Source organism: Mauremys mutica, chromosome 10, assembly GCF_020497125.1.
Source record: "Mauremys mutica isolate MM-2020 ecotype Southern chromosome 10, ASM2049712v1, whole genome shotgun sequence".
Lineage (NCBI taxonomy): Eukaryota > Metazoa > Chordata > Testudines > Geoemydidae > Mauremys > Mauremys mutica.
Window position 1 is genome coordinate 6725469 of NC_059081.1, and position 16947 is coordinate 6742415.

Here is a 16947-nt window from a genome sequence, read left to right on the forward strand (position 1 = left end):
CTAGACAGTAGGGAAACAAGACCCAACACTCTTGCCAAATTGATGTCTGTCTTTTTGCTGAGTGGATTCTTCAACCTTGTGTATGTTGGGCAACTGCCACACAACTTCCTTTCCAGCTATTTATTGAGAGAGACTCTCACTGAATCAAAGTTGAGATATTTCACTTCCATTTAATACCTCTCCAATCTCTGAACATCTGTATATACTGCAAAAACCTTTTATGGCAGCTAGTAGAGTGCATCCAAATAGGCGTCCTTGTAAAGCTACTCTGAAGAGAGCCAGATAAACATGGTTTGGTATAGGACAGAAATCTCAGGCTTGCTATTTTTAAGAAAGAAAAATGAACCTTATTTCTTTTCCATAAAGGTCTCCTGTCTGATAAGACTAACCCCTGAAAATTGGAACCAAGACCAAGTCAAGGGGCTTTAGTCTAAGGACAGTAGCCAGCAGGGGGGGGAAGCCACACCACAGAATGTGACTCAGGGAAATGGTAACCCATACAGCAAATACAAATCTGGAGAACTGCAGAAGATTAGGGTTTCAGGTTAGTCACAGAGGTAGCCTGCTTCTTCCTGGTAACATGGAGTTTGGTCCTTATGGATTCCCACTGTGTTTAAACCCACTAGCCATACCTCAGGACAATCCTCACTTCCCCTTCCCTGCTTCAGGGTGGAGACCTGAAGAGAAGGTCACCTCTGCAGGGCAAAGAGCTGTGAATCTCTTCTTCTCCACTTGAATTTCCAATGGCACTTTTAAGCCTAATTGACTGGGGTCCTGACCCATAACTAGGGTTCCTACGTGCAATGACAACACAAAGAAAGGAAAGAAAGAAAGCGGATTGCTACTGGACAACTGGATTTAGGAACAGTGCAGCAGATTTAACAGGCTAGTTTGTCCTGGGACTACAGGACCTATAGGAGAAAGCAAAAGAAACTAATGGAGTCTACTTGAACTTCCACTTTAGTGGCCCTAAGCATCTGCAGTAAATTTCCACTGAATTTGGGGCTTTCCCCAAACATTAATGAGCTATTTTCAACTAGCAATGCACCTCAGATTGTAAGAGATGATTCCAGGCAGGCGCTGAATATTCCACAAGCTTCTACCCAAATGAATTATTCACGAAAGCTGTAGTAAAAACTGTCGTGGGCATTTCACCCAGTGACCTTACCATCCCGTCTGTTGAGCTTGGCGAAGTTGGGACTGTGAACGCTGAAGAGCTCTGAGGAGCTGTCAAAGGCGGTCAGAGGCAACAAGGATACTAGTGCATCATCGCAATTATCTATAAAACAAAGGAGAAAAACAGGATGTCAGATAAAAAGTAGGAAGAAATTTGCTCAGTTGGACTTTTTGGGAAAAAAACCACCACCACACAAACCTTGGTCTTTAACAAACTGGTAACTATTTATTGAGCTGACATTCTGAGCAGATCAGTGTGATTAACTGATCATCAGAGAGGGTTCTAACAAGGAAATCTGAACGAGCAGTTACTTAAGTTAGCAAATTAGTGGAGGCAGCCAAAGACCCAGTTTTTAACTGTCATGATTGCCCTCAAGTTTTGGTGGTCCCAATTGGAGACTGATTTCCAGACATGTTGACTATGCCACAACTGTAACTGGAGTCAATGGAAAAGCTGCAATTGCTCAGCTCCTCTGAAACCCAGGCCTTATGTGCCTCAAGTTGGGACCACCAAAATTAGACAACTTTTGAAAAATTGGGCTTCTGTACCTACTTTGCTTTGGATGACTAGAAGCCGGTAAGGGAGGAAGAGTGCTGGTTTGCCTAGGGAAGAAGAACCTTTCTACTAAAACATTGATAAGGTTTGTTGGATACTAAAGATCTATTGAGCCCAGAGGCAATTCATTGGGTGGTGAAAGTCTCAAGGAAACACCTTCAGATTTGGTTGAGCTATTGGAGATACTTAGCAGAATTTTAAGACTGTTTCAGTCTATCAATAACTGAAAGACAAACTGATCTTCCCCACTCTCATTGTGTTGTAAAATTCAACAGTTCCTGCAGAATACTGTAGCAATGCCGCCCCCCACCAATCCCTGAGCAAACACAGACAGAATAGTGCTTAGTTTCTTCATTGGTGAAAGACCCTCAAACACACATATGGAATGTGGGAGTGGAAGTGACAGCATCTCACCTCCATACTAAGCAGAGGAAAATTACATACATACATACATACATAGGGACTCAACAGCAGGGGGAGGAGGCTAGATTGTACTTAAAGAGAATCCTATACTATACTAACAGAACACCACTGGCCATCACATATAGTTCCCAGCTAAAACCTCTCCAGCATATCAACGATCTACAACTTATCCTGGAAAATGATCCCTCATTCTCACAGACCTTGGAGACAGGCCAGTCCTCGCTTATAGACAGCCCCCCAACCTGAAGCAAATACTCACCAGCAACTACACACTACACCACAGAAACACTAACCCAGGAACCAATCCCTGTAACAATCCCTCTTGCCAACTGTGTCCCATATCTACTCTAGCGACACCATAATAGGACCCAACCACATCAGCCACACCATCAAGGGCTCATTCACCTGCACATCTACTAATGGGATATATGCCATCATGTGCCAGCAATGCCCCTCTGCCAGGTACATTGGCCAAACCAGACAGTGTTTCTGTAAAAGAATAAATGGACACAAATCAGACATCAAGAATGGTAACATACAAAAGCCAGTAGGAGAACACTTCAACTCCCTGGACACTCAATAACAGGATTTAAAAGTGGCCATCCTGCAATAAAAAAAAAACAAAACTTCAAAAACAGATTTCAGAGAGAAACTGCAGAGCTACAATTCATTTGCAAACTTAACACCATCAATTTGGGCTTGAATAGGGACTGGGAGAGGCTGGCTCACTACAAAAGCAACTTTCCCTCCCATGGTATTGACAGCTCCTCATCAATTATTGGGAGTGGACCACATCCACCCTGACTGAATCGGTCTTGTCATCCACTTGTAAGGTAACTCCCTTCTCTTCATGTGCCAGTATATTTATGCCTGTATCTGTAATTTTCACTCCATGCATCTGAAGAAGTGGTCTTTTACCCACAAAAGCTTATGCCCAAATAAATCTGTTAGTCTTTAAGGTGCCACAGGACTCCTTGTTGTTTTTGTGGATACAGACTAACACAGCTACCCGTCTGATACTATACTATGGAGGAAGGCTAGAATACTTCCCCTCATCCCAAGGAGTTAGGCTAGCTATATGTTATCTACTGCATCTATTTCCTTTTCCTCCCTCAGCTCCTTTTCTCACCATCTCTTCTGAGCCAAACTTGACCCTGATAACCTGCTATGCGGCAGCTGAACTTCTGAGCCCGCAGTGTTTGAATGAGGATGAAGTTAGTCAAAGCAAAATTTTCTCATTACTGGCTGTTACATACAAGTCCGTGACTACAGAACAGGCTTTCATTAGGGGTATAAAACCATTAATTTTAACGGCGTCACCCGGGGAGGAAACATGGGTTTAATTACAGGAAAAAGTCCTGCAGGTTAGCAAGATCTCAGACTCTGTAAGTCCCGTCCCTTGTACAAATATAATTATCGGGGGAAAAAAAATGTATTAATGCCACATTAAGGTTACAAAACTCAAGACACACACACACACACACACACACTGGATTTCACAGTAACATTAATTCAGCCACATTGGCAATTTAGGGCGTGACACAAAGCGGACTGATGTCAATAGGTGCCTTTTTGTGACATTGAGCTACGGATCAGCGTTTGGGGCAGAACAGTGCATGGCAGGAACTGCTGTGATTAGAATCCCTACCTGAGCTCCCTAGTACACGGGGGAGTGAGCCGCTTGCCCTTCTGTAGGGTGAAGCTACCTGCTCTTGGCAGCACAGCTGTAGGCCTCATTCCCGTCTTTCCCCCTATTGGCTAATTTGTACTTGAGGGCACAAGGAAACAGCCATTCTTGGGTCTCCCAAAGGCATGGCCAGCTCTTTCATACACACACACAAACCAACCAACTGGCCACACAGGACAGATTTCCTCCCATGCATATGTACAGAAGAGTCAGACGCAATAGGATCCTTCATATTTTGATTACCAGGCAAACTGAAATGTAAACCTAATGTTTGCCGACAGAGAACTTAACGTTAGAGTTAAGAGCACATGAATTCATTTAAAGTGCACAGGCATGCGAGTGCACCCCTTCCCCCCTACCCTCCCGCAACCTCCTTTATCTGATTGGTTGAATGTATTTCAATGGTTGTATGAAATGTCCCTAATCGCAAGGGAAGGCAAATAGAGAATGACTGGTAATAAGCAGAAACACAATGTTAAATCCTGCTCTGAGTTACAATGGTGTAAATCAGGAATAATCACACTGGCAAAATGAAGTTACTCCAAGTTTATACTAGCATAATTGGGATCAGAACTTGGCCCGTTGCTGGAAAGATAGTTGATAGACTGTTTAAATATTCATTATATGTAGCATCCAAAATGTATTCGTGAAACCCCTAATCTGAGAAGAAAGCTAGTCATTTCACCAGCAGCAAAGCACTTGATCACGCTTGCTAATCTTCTGCAAAAAATATTGAAGAAAAACAGATGTGTAGTCTTCATGATGGGATTAAAAAGGATCATGTTAATATCACCTGTTGGCTTCACTACAGAATTAAGAGGAGACTTACACATACTATTTTGTGTTCCTCTTCTGGGCCCTGATCCAGGAACTTGTGTAAAGACTGCAGAATAAAGCCATCCGTCCCAAGATTTATTCAATATTGTTGAAATGTCGCCGCATTAATTTCAGTGCTCAGGACAGTGACTGGACCGAATGCTGGCCTCAATCAAGCATTGTGCAAATTTCACACCCAGCTCCTCTCAGCATTTCATCTCATTCCCGATTATCTTTCCCTGCATGGCCTTCTCTCTCAAAATGATCAACACTTCTGTTGAGTTGCCCCATTTCATATAGTGGTTTTGCGAAATGCATAGACATTAAATAGTAGAAAGTGACAACAAAACAGCCAGCGATCATGACCGCATTTCATTTGTTATGAAGCTGGTTAGCCTGACCTAGATTCAGGCAAAATCATGGAAAGGCTTACATGGGACTCAGTCAGTAAAGAATTAAAACATGGTAGCATAATTAATACCAATCAACATGATTTTACGGAAAATAGATCTTTGTTAAACAAACTTGATATTTTTTGAATGGATTACAAATTTGTTTGATAAAGATAATTGTGCTGACATAATATATTTAGACTTCTGTAAGGTATTTCACTTAGCCGTGCACGATATTCTGATAAAGAAAAAAACAGCCTTGTATTCAAGTCAGGAATTATCCTCCTATGGGGTGTTTTTAGCAGAAAAAAGGGATAATGAGATCAAATGGTTTGAAGCTGAAGCTAAACAAATTCAGACTTGAAATAAGCCATAAATTCAACAATGAGGGTAATTAGCCATTGGCACACCTTAACTAGGGACATGGCGAATTCTCCATCACTTGAAGGTTTTAAATCAAGACTGGGTGTCTTTTTAAAACATATGCTGTAGCTCAATAGAATTTATGGGCTCAATGCAGAAATTGTTGGATGAAGTTCTATAGTCTGTTGTGCAGTTACACCCCATATTCTTTATGAAAATATGCTTATGATATGCATATGGCATAACTGAGATACAAGACCCATCTTGCATAAAATGTAAGGTATCATCGGAAATGTTTTAATTTACTGGATGTGATTATCCAGTCTGTATGCATGGACATTTCTGAATCTAAAGTTAGGAATACTGACTATGTAATAATTACAACTGCATGTGTATTTGGGAAACACCCACCAGACAACAGCCATCAGCCTTGATGGGCCATTAGGAAGAAACAATAAGACTTTGAAGATATTAATCTCGCTCCTTCCTGAGAGGTGTCCTGGGACTTAGCTGTGACACTACTAGGCCAGGTGTCCTGTCACCTGGTACTAAACACCATCTTGTACATCTAGTAATTTTCCACCTTATATAAATTCTATTTAAGGCTGGGGAGTAAGGCTACCAGGACTCTTCTCCACTGCCTTCCTGCCCAAGAAGAAAGACTGCTGAAAGTACCTGAAGAGACAAAGGAACTGAGCTGTGGGAAAGGTAAGGGCTGAGTCCAGACTAAGACAGGAGTCTATTCTGTAAAGAGAAATAACTGGAACTCTAAGCTAAAGAAACTCTGCAACTTGTCTAAAACAACATTTAGGGTGAGAAATTATTTCTTGAAACCAGTCTCTTTAAGATCTTAAGCTTAGTACATGTGTTTTGTTTTATTTGCTTGGTAATCTGCTTTGTTCTATTTGCTATTCCTTAGAATCACTTAAAATCTACCTTTTATAGTTAATAAACTTGGTTTTGTTTATTATTAAACCCAGTTTGTGCAATTTATAACTTGGGAGGGAGGGGGGGCAAGAAGTTGTGCCTATCTTCCTCCATATTGAGGGAGGGGGCAAATTTATGAGCTTACATTGTATAGATTTCTCTACAGCACAAGACATTAGTTTGCGTGTACTTTCCAGAAGGGAGCTGCAGTTGAGTGCAGGGTAAGTTCCTGGCTGAGTTTTCTGTTTGCAGACTCAGTAATTCTACACACCTACCTGTGTATGTGTGCTACCAGACGCCGGAGAGCCTAATTGAGCAAAACAGGGAAAGGGAGCCCAGGCTGGTGGAGCAGGCAGGGAAATCCTGGGACATCAAGTGGCATCTCAAATGTAGGGGGGAGGGGGAGGGACTCTAACCCATCACACCTGTATTATCCAGGGGGTCAGACTAGCTGATCATAATTCTTCTCTCTGGCCTTAAAAAAAAAATCTGTGAATTAGAATGAGTGTTAAATTCATTTTCACTTTTGACCTGACCAAAAAAGCAAGTCTAGCCTATGTTCCAGAAAACTGAGTGGCTAGAAGAGCAGGATGAGACCATGATTTGGAACAACTCCACAAATTGTCCAAAAAGAATGCATCTGGCAGTGGCACCAAACATCTACATTTACAGAAAATTGGCACCGCATGACTCTCGTAATTATATTACCAACATATCAGTTTTCTTTAACTGTAGGTACTCAATTATTGGCATCAGGACTATCCAACAGAACTTGAAAACATAGGGTCAACAGAATTCAATTTAGCTGATCAGATCTGAAGAACAACAACGTATCTCATGCACTTGCTCACTCCCTTACAAATTGCTATTAGGCCGATACCACTGTTACTAATGCAGGGGTAGGCAACCTATGGCACACGTGCTAAAAGCGGCACGCAAGTTGATTTTCAGTGGTACTCACACTGCCCGGGTCCTGGCCACCGGTCCGGGAGCTCTGTATTTTAATTTAATTTTAAATGAAGCTTAAACATTTTAAAAAACCTTATTTACTTTACATACAACAATTGTTTAGTTATATATTATAGACAAAGTTTTTAGAAGGATTCTTTCTATAACATGTATTACTGGCACACGAGACCTTTAATTAGAGTGAATAAATGAAGACTCGGCATAGCACTTCTGAAAGGTTGCCGACCCCTGTACTAATGTATACAAACACACCAGACCCCCCACTTCCTTCACACACCACATTGGTCAGTTTATTCCTGTTACATATTGTCAGGATCCTAGTTGTGAGCTCTCTGGTACAGGTGTACTCACTACCCCACACTGAAAGACTGTGGTACCACCAACCAGTGCTTAATTTGGAATGGAAGAAGTGCTGCGGCTCAAAGCAATTAGGTGCCAGGGCTCAAGCAATTTTTTTACTTTCACAGATGAAACGGTAAGCGCAGAGGTGCCAGGGCTCAGCCCTGGGCAAGCCCTATCAGAAATTAAGCATGACCACCAAACCTTTCCATTCGGTGCCACGGTAAATGTGCTTCAAATGATAATCTATATAAAGCTACAGCAGCTGGTTGGTCTCATTAAACACTCCAGCAAATCCCACCAGCTGCCACCTCCTCATTGAGCCCTCCCACCCAAGACACCATGCCTCACAAAACACCGTCATTTCAACTGCCACAAAACAAAAGCAACCACAGTAAAATTTCAACCAAATGAAAAATTTTAACATACATTTTTGAAAAGCCAGTTTTTCATCTAAAAACAAAAACAAACAAAAAAAACCATTATGATCAACTCTAATTTTATCAATAAGCATTTTGGTTGTGATTTGCAAAGGGGTTAGGGTGAGATTGGAGTGTCTAACTCTCTTAGGATCTTTTATAAAGACCAGATGGGATTTTCATGAGTGAAATTCAACATAGTATAGAGGGCTTTCAAAAGACCCTATGCACCACTTACATACCACTTAAAATCTTAAATCAAGCCTTGATCAAGACCTCAGGATAATCTCTGTGTGGGCCTTCTGTGTCTGTGATTGCTCAACAAAATGATTAAGGAGGAAATTCACTCTAGTACCAGAGAGATAGAGAATCATTGAAGATTAGGGTTGGAAGGGACCTCAGCAGGTCATCTAGTCCAACCCCTGCTCAAAGCAGGACCAATCCCCAGACAGATTTTTACCCCAGTTCCCTAAATGGCCCCCTCAAGGACTGAACTCACAACCCTGGGTTTAGCAGGCCAATGCTCAAACCACTAGAGCTATCTTCTCCCCACTCCCCCCAAATGCTTCTGAGAAATATGCAATGTAGTCAGTGTAGACATGATTGACTTTAGATCCAAATACGCTACATCCAAATACACTTCAGCCCACCAATACCTCTCCAAGTGTTCTAATGTGCATTTTGTATCAAGAGATGGATGGCACAGGATTGTCAAGCTAGTCATATTCTTCAGTGTGGAAAAAAAATGGCTAATGTGTCTAATCAAAATAGGTTTTGATGACTTCTTCTTAGTAGATGTTTCTGTGCAACACAAAGGCACCACAAAAAGAATCACACAACTTTAGTGCCAATGTCAGTCTGTGCTCAGGCGAAGCCAAAGAACTAAAATATGGATGAGGCTGCTGCAGGTCAGGACTGAGGTGCATTAGTAAACTGTCACTGCTATTATTTTCCTTCATCTGCTAAAGGAGACAAGACAGGAAAACATTGATCTCCATTTACAGAGGCCACCTAGAAAGGTTATGAAAGGTACATCGTTCTTAATGAACACTTAGAAAAAGTATGACAATCAATCAGTGAAAAGTCCTCAAAAGACTGTAGGCTACACAGTTCTTCCATGCCTGTGGATTTGGATTGCTTCTAGCTGTGCCCTGTGCTCAATGAGGCAATCATGCAGTTGTCGAAGGAGAGATTTTTACTGAGAATGTTTCATTTATTTCTATTCATAGTCCATCAGGGCCATACTGTGCTATCCATACACTGAATAGTACCTGACTCTGCCAGTAATCTGCCCCCATGGAGAGCTGAGGGCACTTGGCAAGTCACTGGGGAGGCACAGGGCAAAATTGTGGCCTATGCTGCCGCCGTTTTACTATTAGGAATAACTATTACGCGCTGGCAGCACTCAAAGGCTACACATGTGGTTGGGGCCCTATTATGCTGGATGCTGTAGAAGCATGGAAGATAGACAATCCCTGCTCTGTAGGGCTTTTGTTCTAATGACACAAACAGATGAAGGATAGAGAAGAGTGATACAACATACAAGCAAATGAGTATGGTGAAGAGTTGGACCAGCTTGGTTAGCTACATTGATTGGGGTTACAAGAAGAGAAGAAGGGAGCGGGAGAGAGGAATAGTCACTGCTCATTACCTGGCTTGGCATAATCAGCAGACTGGGTTTTGCAGGCATCACAACAGAAGTGAGTCTCAAGGAGGAAGCTAAAGAATAAATTAGGTTTCCCTGATGACATTCCAATGTCATAAAGGGGACGTATAAAGGATGGAACTATCCCCTGGGAAATCTCCATTCTGTGCCAGGGTTTCTGTAACAGCTACGGTTGCCAGGCGTCCAGTTTTCGACTGGAACGCCCGGTCGAAAAGGGACCCTTGTGGCTCCAGTCAGCACAGCTACCCAGGCCATTAAAAGTCCAGTTGGCCGTAGAGGCTGGCTGCGCACAGCTCCCGGGAAGTGGGAACATGTCCCTCTGGCTCCTAGGCACAAGGGTGGTTGGGAGGTTCTGTGTGCTGGCACTGTCCCTAGCACCGGCTCCGCCCCTAGCACCGGCTCTGCAGCTCCCATTGGCTGGGAACCGCAGCCAATGGGAGCTGTGGGGCCACTCCTGCAGGCGGGGGTGGTGCACAGAGCCCCCCAGCCACCCCTGCAGCTAGGAGCCAGAAGGACCTGTCACTGCTTCCCAGGAGCTGCCTCAGTTAAGTGCCGCCCAGAGTCCACACCCCTCACCCTCTCCTGCACACCTACACTCTGCACCAGCCCTGAGCCCCCTCCTGCACTCCAAACCCCTCATCCCCAGCCCCACCCCAGAGCCTGCACCCCCAGCCGGAGCCCTCACCCCCTCTCACACCCCAATCCCCTGCTCTAGTCCAGTGAAAATGAGCAAGGGTGGGGGGAGAGCAAGCGATAGAGGGAGGGGGAATGGAGTGAGTGGGGATGGGGCCTCCAAGAAAGGGCAGGACATAGGCAGGGGCTTGGGGAAGGGGTGGGGCAAGGGTGTTCGGTTTTCTGCTTTCAGAAAGTTGGCAACCCTAGTGACAGCGCAGGCCTTGCCGAGCATCGCTAGTCCGTCGTCCTCTGCCACCCCAGGCGTAGGGGGTGTACCAGGGCAGACAGGTTTGTGGTCAAAGGGCCTTGTACTCCGTCTGTTCTGTACTACGTAGCAGCCCATTGGCAGCTGTTCTAAGCTAAAAGCAGCCACGTGAGCCCCTCCAGCCCTCCAGAACCCCCTGAGGCACAAAAAACAGTCTAAAGCCACCTTTGCTCTGACCCATCCTGAGAGGTGCAGCGCAGAAGCTGGTCTTCACCCCTTTGCAGGATCAGAATCATTGTGTGCAAGTTGGAGATAGAGTCTGTCACTGAAGGAAATGGAGTATTAAAGCATTAAGTAGTATTCACAGGAAAGCTGGACGGGAAATGGTTTTCCCCACCATCAATCAGAATAAAGATAGATAAATAAATAAAAATCAAAGTCTGAAATTTTCATGAACAAAAATCATCATCTCCTCCAAACTTTGCAGTTCACTAATTCTGAAACATTTCAATTTTTACCTTTAAAAAAAATAAAAAGTTGTCTAATTAGCTTACATTTGGAAACACAACAGAAAACGGGAATTTTTTCCATTTAGAAAATGTCAAACCTGAACTGCGGGAGGCAGGGCTGCTCTGAAGTGCCCCCTTCCGGGCCACGCACGGTACTGAAGGCACTCCCCACCATAGGCTGTAAACTCTGGCCACCTTCTTGGGGTAAGGTGGTCTTTGCTGTCAGGGCCGGATTAAGGCAGGGGCTTTAGGGGCTGCAGCCCAAGGCCCCAGCTCAAGGCGGGGCCCCACAAAAATTAATCACAGGCAGCAATCTCCAACACTGGGCTGCTAAAAGTCCCATGGTGTAGCCGGCTAACAGTCCTGCATGCTGGGGCCCCGCGCCCCTCCTGGAAGCGGCTGGCTGCTAGCACATCTCTGCGGTCCCTGGGGAGGGGCGGAGGAGGAGGAAAAGAGGCGAATCTCCATGCTGCCCCTGCCCGGAAACTGGCCAATGGGAGCTACAGGGTCAGTGCTTGCGGGCACCGGCAGTGCACAGAGACATGCTTTTCCCCTCCCTACAGGGGCCACAGAGACGTGCTAGGAGCCAGCCGCTTCCAGGAGCAGTGTGGGGCTATGGCAGGCAGCCTGCCTGAGCAGCCCTGCTGCACCCCCAGCCAGGAGCCACCGGTGGTAAGCATCTCCCAGCCGGAGCCTGCACCTCACACTCCCTCCTCCACCCCTGCCCCAGATCAGAATCCCCCTCCTGCGCCCAAACATTCCCCCAGACCCTACACCTGCTCCTGCACCCCAATCCCCTGCCCCAGCCCCCTCCTCCAAACTCCCTCCCAGAAAAAAAGACTTGTATACAGGGCCCCCACAAAATCTAATCGCCCCAGGCCCACAGGAGAGGTAATCCGGCCCTGTTTGCTGTGCTGTAAGCTTGACATCAGTCTCTAAAACAATCGTGTAGCAAAACAGCAACTTGGGATTCAGGTGTCTGCACCTCTAACAAAGAGGAAAAAACCCTTCAAAATGCAAGCACATAGCTGCAGCACTTAGCGTGAGACCCTGTCCTGGACCTGGATTAACCCTGAGGAGCCCCTCCTCTGTTCCAGTCTTATCCAGCTCTGCCCCTAAGCAAATGCAGGGAAGCCTTCTTAACTGGCCTGCTGGTTCGTGATTGGCCAGTATTTCCTCTTGGCCCTTCTAGGCCTCTGGAGGACTGAATCATTGGTTGCCCAACCTGAGTGAATTTCCAGGGCACTGATGCCTCCAGTAGGGGGCAGAGAAAGCCTTATAGAGCCTGTCCCACGAACTTTGACAATATTGAAACTTTTTTCAACAATTTTGAGTAAAGAAATTAATCAAAACTGACTTTCCTGCAAAGTTTTGGTTTCAATGAATTGGCATTTTTCAACAACCACCAACTTCTGTCAAGTATCAGAGGGGTAGCCGTGTTAGTCTGGATCTGTAAAAGCAGCAAAGAATCCTGTGGCACCTTATAGACTAACAGATGTACTTGCATCCGACGAAGTGGGTATTCACCCACGAAAGCTCATGCTGCAAAATGTCTGTTAGTCTATAAGGTGCCACAGGATTCTTTGCTGCTTTAACTTCTGTCAAAAAATTCTTGACCTGCTCTAATCCAGAGTAAATCATTGGTTTTTTTTTTCCTAGTTGCCTCTTGGAGACTCTGGTTTGGGTCTTAAAGCTATTTCTATTTAAGTTGGATTTTTTTTTGCCAACATATAATTGTATTCATTATTAAAATACCAATAGAGTTACAGATGGTGCTGAAGTTAAATTGTGTGCATCACTTGGACTGCAACAATAAAATGTCTCTGTACTGGGATTTGAAATTGAAAAGATTCACTTATATTTATAGACGAGATAAAATTCCGCTTAGCATTGCATGCTTAATGGCTTACTTTGTTTTAAAGACATAAAGCATGCATTACAATGTCTACCACAGTGCTTCAAAGTGGCAACTCATGCTTTTAGCTTCATTTATTTCTCCCCCCCGCTACCTATAATTCCACTTTACAAACAAGGGAAATAAATATTGGAGTATTGCTCTAAAAATTGACCCTGCACCTCTGTAGTGCAATCTAAGCTGGAAGAAAAAAGTGAATAGCTTTCATAATGTGCAAAAGATAAGCATTAAGATGTACTGAGACACAAATATCATAGGCACAGTTTAAGAAAAAGGCAGGCCATGGATACAGTCTTAGAACTCCCCACACATAAAATGTATCAGTAGGTCCATATATCAATTCTTCCACCATAAATTTTCTTACTAATGGGTCAGGGGGGAAAAAGATTCAGTAAAATCCCATTCCTTCTTTTCCAGAGACTGGTTATGCCCACATGCACAGCTGTGTGCTCCATCTGTTGGTGGATAGGCATGGCACATTTGTCAAGATTTAAGACACTACAAAAAGTACTTAACACAACTACATCCTTTTTTCCCCTCTTGCTACCATGCAAGTAAACATCAATAGTTAGCTAATCATGAACTTTTCCCAGATGACTTTAAATTACCTAAATGTTCTTTGGTATCCTGGAAACTTTGACATCAAAGTATAACTCAATCAATCAGCATATGTATATGGCATCTTCTTTACAGTACATAGTGTGCCAGAACACTTGTCATGAAGAAAATTGTAAAATCCATATGTCTGAATGGAGCTAGTGGAGCTTTAAAAAAACATTATTAAAAAGGAGATCTTATTTCTACTGATAAAGCACCATGGCTGTCAGCATAATACTCACATAACGGTGTATCGGTCAGGAGAGAACAATGATGTGACATCCCCTTACAGACCAGAGATGGTCATTTGGAACTCGTACTAGCTCAGTCCAACTAAGCTAACATACAGAAGCAGGGGGTAATAAAAGTATATAGGGTGAGAGACCTCTCAAGGAGTAATCTCAGGCCTGAAAAGCAATCGAAGGAAGGAGGGTCTTGTAATTAAGGCACTGGAATAGGTCAGGAGGCCTGAATTCAACCCCCAGCTCTACCATGACCTCTTTTGTAACCTTAGACAAGTCACATAGGCCCAGCTGTTTAAAGGTATTTAGGCCTTGCTGTGCTCAGATTTGAAATGCCTAATTGATTCAGGAGCCAGCACATTCAAAAAGGGATTTTAGGAACTCAGGAGTCTAAATGCCACTGTCAATGGGATTTAGGCTCCTAAGTGCCTTTGGGCTGATCTAACATTACAAAGGTAGGTTGCCTACACTAAAAGTTGTCTCTTGTCAACGGAAGTATCTCATTATGGTGACACAGTAAAGCCACCTCCCCAAATGGCATGGTCAACCTACTGAGGTCTACACAATGTGAGCATAGACACAGACACCCGGGCCGACCCTAACAGTCCTCCAACACCTGTCGCACAAAGCCCCATTCCTTCTCACAGTGACTGCTCTGGTCATAACTATAAATGCCATGGCCCAGAGGTCATGGAGACCGGAAGCCACTCCCCCTTATTAAAAACTCCCCACATACTTTTGAAAAGCCTTTTCCTGATTGTCCATCCCTGCTCTCCCTTGGTGTATGCAACTGCCCAACCAACCATCCTGGCTCCACACACTAAACACGCTCCTGCCTGGAGTACACAGGAGATATTGGCCCTCCTGGGCCTGTGGGGGAGAAGAGGCTGTGAAGCACAGGTATGGACAAGCCACGGAAACTTGGATATCTATGAAAGGATTGTACAGAAGGTGCAGGCAAAGGAGTACAACAGGAATCAGCAGCAGTATTGCATGAAAGCGAAGGAAGGGCACCACACATCACAAGAACCGGGAAGCCAACAGTTGATCTGGTGCTGACCTGCCACATTTACAACGAGGTGCATGCCAGACTAGGCGGACACCCCACCATCACCCTGCAGACCACAGTGGGAAACTTGAAGGAGCTGAGATAGACCCTCTGCCATGAACAGCCAGAGAGAGAGGTGCAGCAAAGAGGTCCTGCCATGTCATGAAACAGGACTTGCTGAAAAGTCCAAAGTCTAGCTAATCCCTCCAGCTAACCAGGGATAAGCCCTCAGGCAAGTGTATGCATTCATTTCCCGCTACAATGTTTAAATTTAAATATGGTGCTCAGCCCAGCCCCAGTGCATCACGGCACAGATATTGAGTTTTCAATTGGTTTTTACTTGGATAAGAAGAGGTAGTGGTACAACAAAACAGAGCTAGAGTTGCTATCTGCTTTTCATTCCCTTGAGACACACAATGTGAGTGAGGTGATATTATTTACTGGACCAATTTCTGTTGGACAGAGAGAGAGAGTCTTTCAAGCTTACACGTGGCTCTTCTTCAAGTCAGGGCTGGGAAAGCTAGTCTCTCTCACCAACAGAAGTCGGTCTAATAAAAGATACAACCTCACCCACCTTGTCTCTCTCATATCCTGGGATGGACTCGGCTACAACTACATTTCATTCCCCTGCGGCATTGTGAGGAGGTCGACATATGGAGCAGTCTGTTTATATACATAGGGATGCCCCTTGTATCATCCTGAGAGATCTCAATGGAACGTTCCTGGAAATACTCTGCAATCCTTTCCCAAAGGTTTCTAGGGATGGCTGCATTATTTCTCCCTCCGTCATAAGACACTTTCCCACACCATTGCATGACAAGTTCAGCTGGCATCATTGCAGTAATCAGACTAGCAGCATATGGACCTGGGTGATTTCAGGATGCCAGTAGCAGCTGAGAGCGCTGTGCCTTTATTACCCTCAAGAGTGATATCAGCTAAAAATCACCACTGCCAGTGGAAAATAGTGTCAGTATTTAGCACTACTGCCCTATACCCGTACCCATGGAATAGGGATTAAATTTTATTTTGCATGCAATTGAAATTCCTCCCCAACCCCCCTGGCAGACCATACTCACCACGGCTGGGTCTGGACAGCAGACGCTCTCCAATAAGCATATTTTATTAGATGTTTTTATGGGAATGAGAGAAGGGAGTTTTGAAACTTCTCATTCCCTTCCTGTCGTGACTGTAAATCCAAAGGCACATCTGTCCATTTTTATCAACAGCTGCTGCCGTTGCTGCCTTGAGGGGTGACCCCTGCATATTTGCACAAAGCCTAACCCTGAGGAGGAGAAAAAACGGACTAGGGAGCACATGTTCAGTGAGATCCTGCAAGCTAGTGCTGCTTCAGTCTGTGAACAAAGAGCCTGGAGAGCCTGGCAGGCAGCACAGAGAAGGAAAGAGTGGACAGGAGAAAGGCCCAGGAGTCCCAGCAGGAAAAGGAGAGGGAGATGTAGCAGGACATAATGGATCTTCTCAGCATCCCTTCAATCTACCCAGAGCACATTCAATAATTATTCTGCACCTGACGAGCTGGTAGTTGAATCTTTCCTAGGTGCTTCCCAGGTGTATGGCTTTATGAGCAAGGGGAGCAGGGGGTAGGTGGGTCCCCAAGAATCACTGTTGGCCTTTCAGTATCGCTAGTGATAGTCCACCAGTTGAGAACCAATGCCCCTGCTCGCAGCTTTCTGAAAAGTCCTGTACTCTTAAAGATGCGAGTGTTGTGCACCTTTCCTAACCAGCCCACATCAATATTAGTGAAGTGCCCCCTCGTTTTGGCACATCAACAAACAGAATGGGCTACTTTTCGATGGTTATACCAGCATTGGTAGACACCAACACATTGCAAAAATTTCCAAAAAAGAAATCGCACTGGACAGCAGTGCATGGCCCACTGGGTTGCCTACGCACGATGCACCACACTTGGCATCAACACAACCTCCTCGAGAGTACATGCCATACCTGCGCAAGCAGCCAAGTACGTATGTGCACAAGGGATATACATACTTTGGTGGCTGTACAC

The 16947-nt window shown here is 44.6% G+C and overlaps 1 protein-coding gene across 4 annotated transcripts in view; it reads right to left on the reverse strand.

The window, feature by feature from the left end:
• The window catches only part of CNTNAP5 (contactin associated protein family member 5), a 398232-nt gene that overhangs the window by 284039 nt on the left and 97246 nt on the right, over positions 1-16947 (reverse strand). For all 4 annotated transcript variants that reach the window (XM_044978589.1, XM_044978588.1, XM_044978587.1 and 1 more), the window contains exon 2: positions 1169-1279. In XM_044978589.1, coding sequence (XP_044834524.1) covers positions 1169-1279 — 111 coding nt within the window. The remainder of the gene's footprint in view (positions 1-1168; positions 1280-16947) is intronic.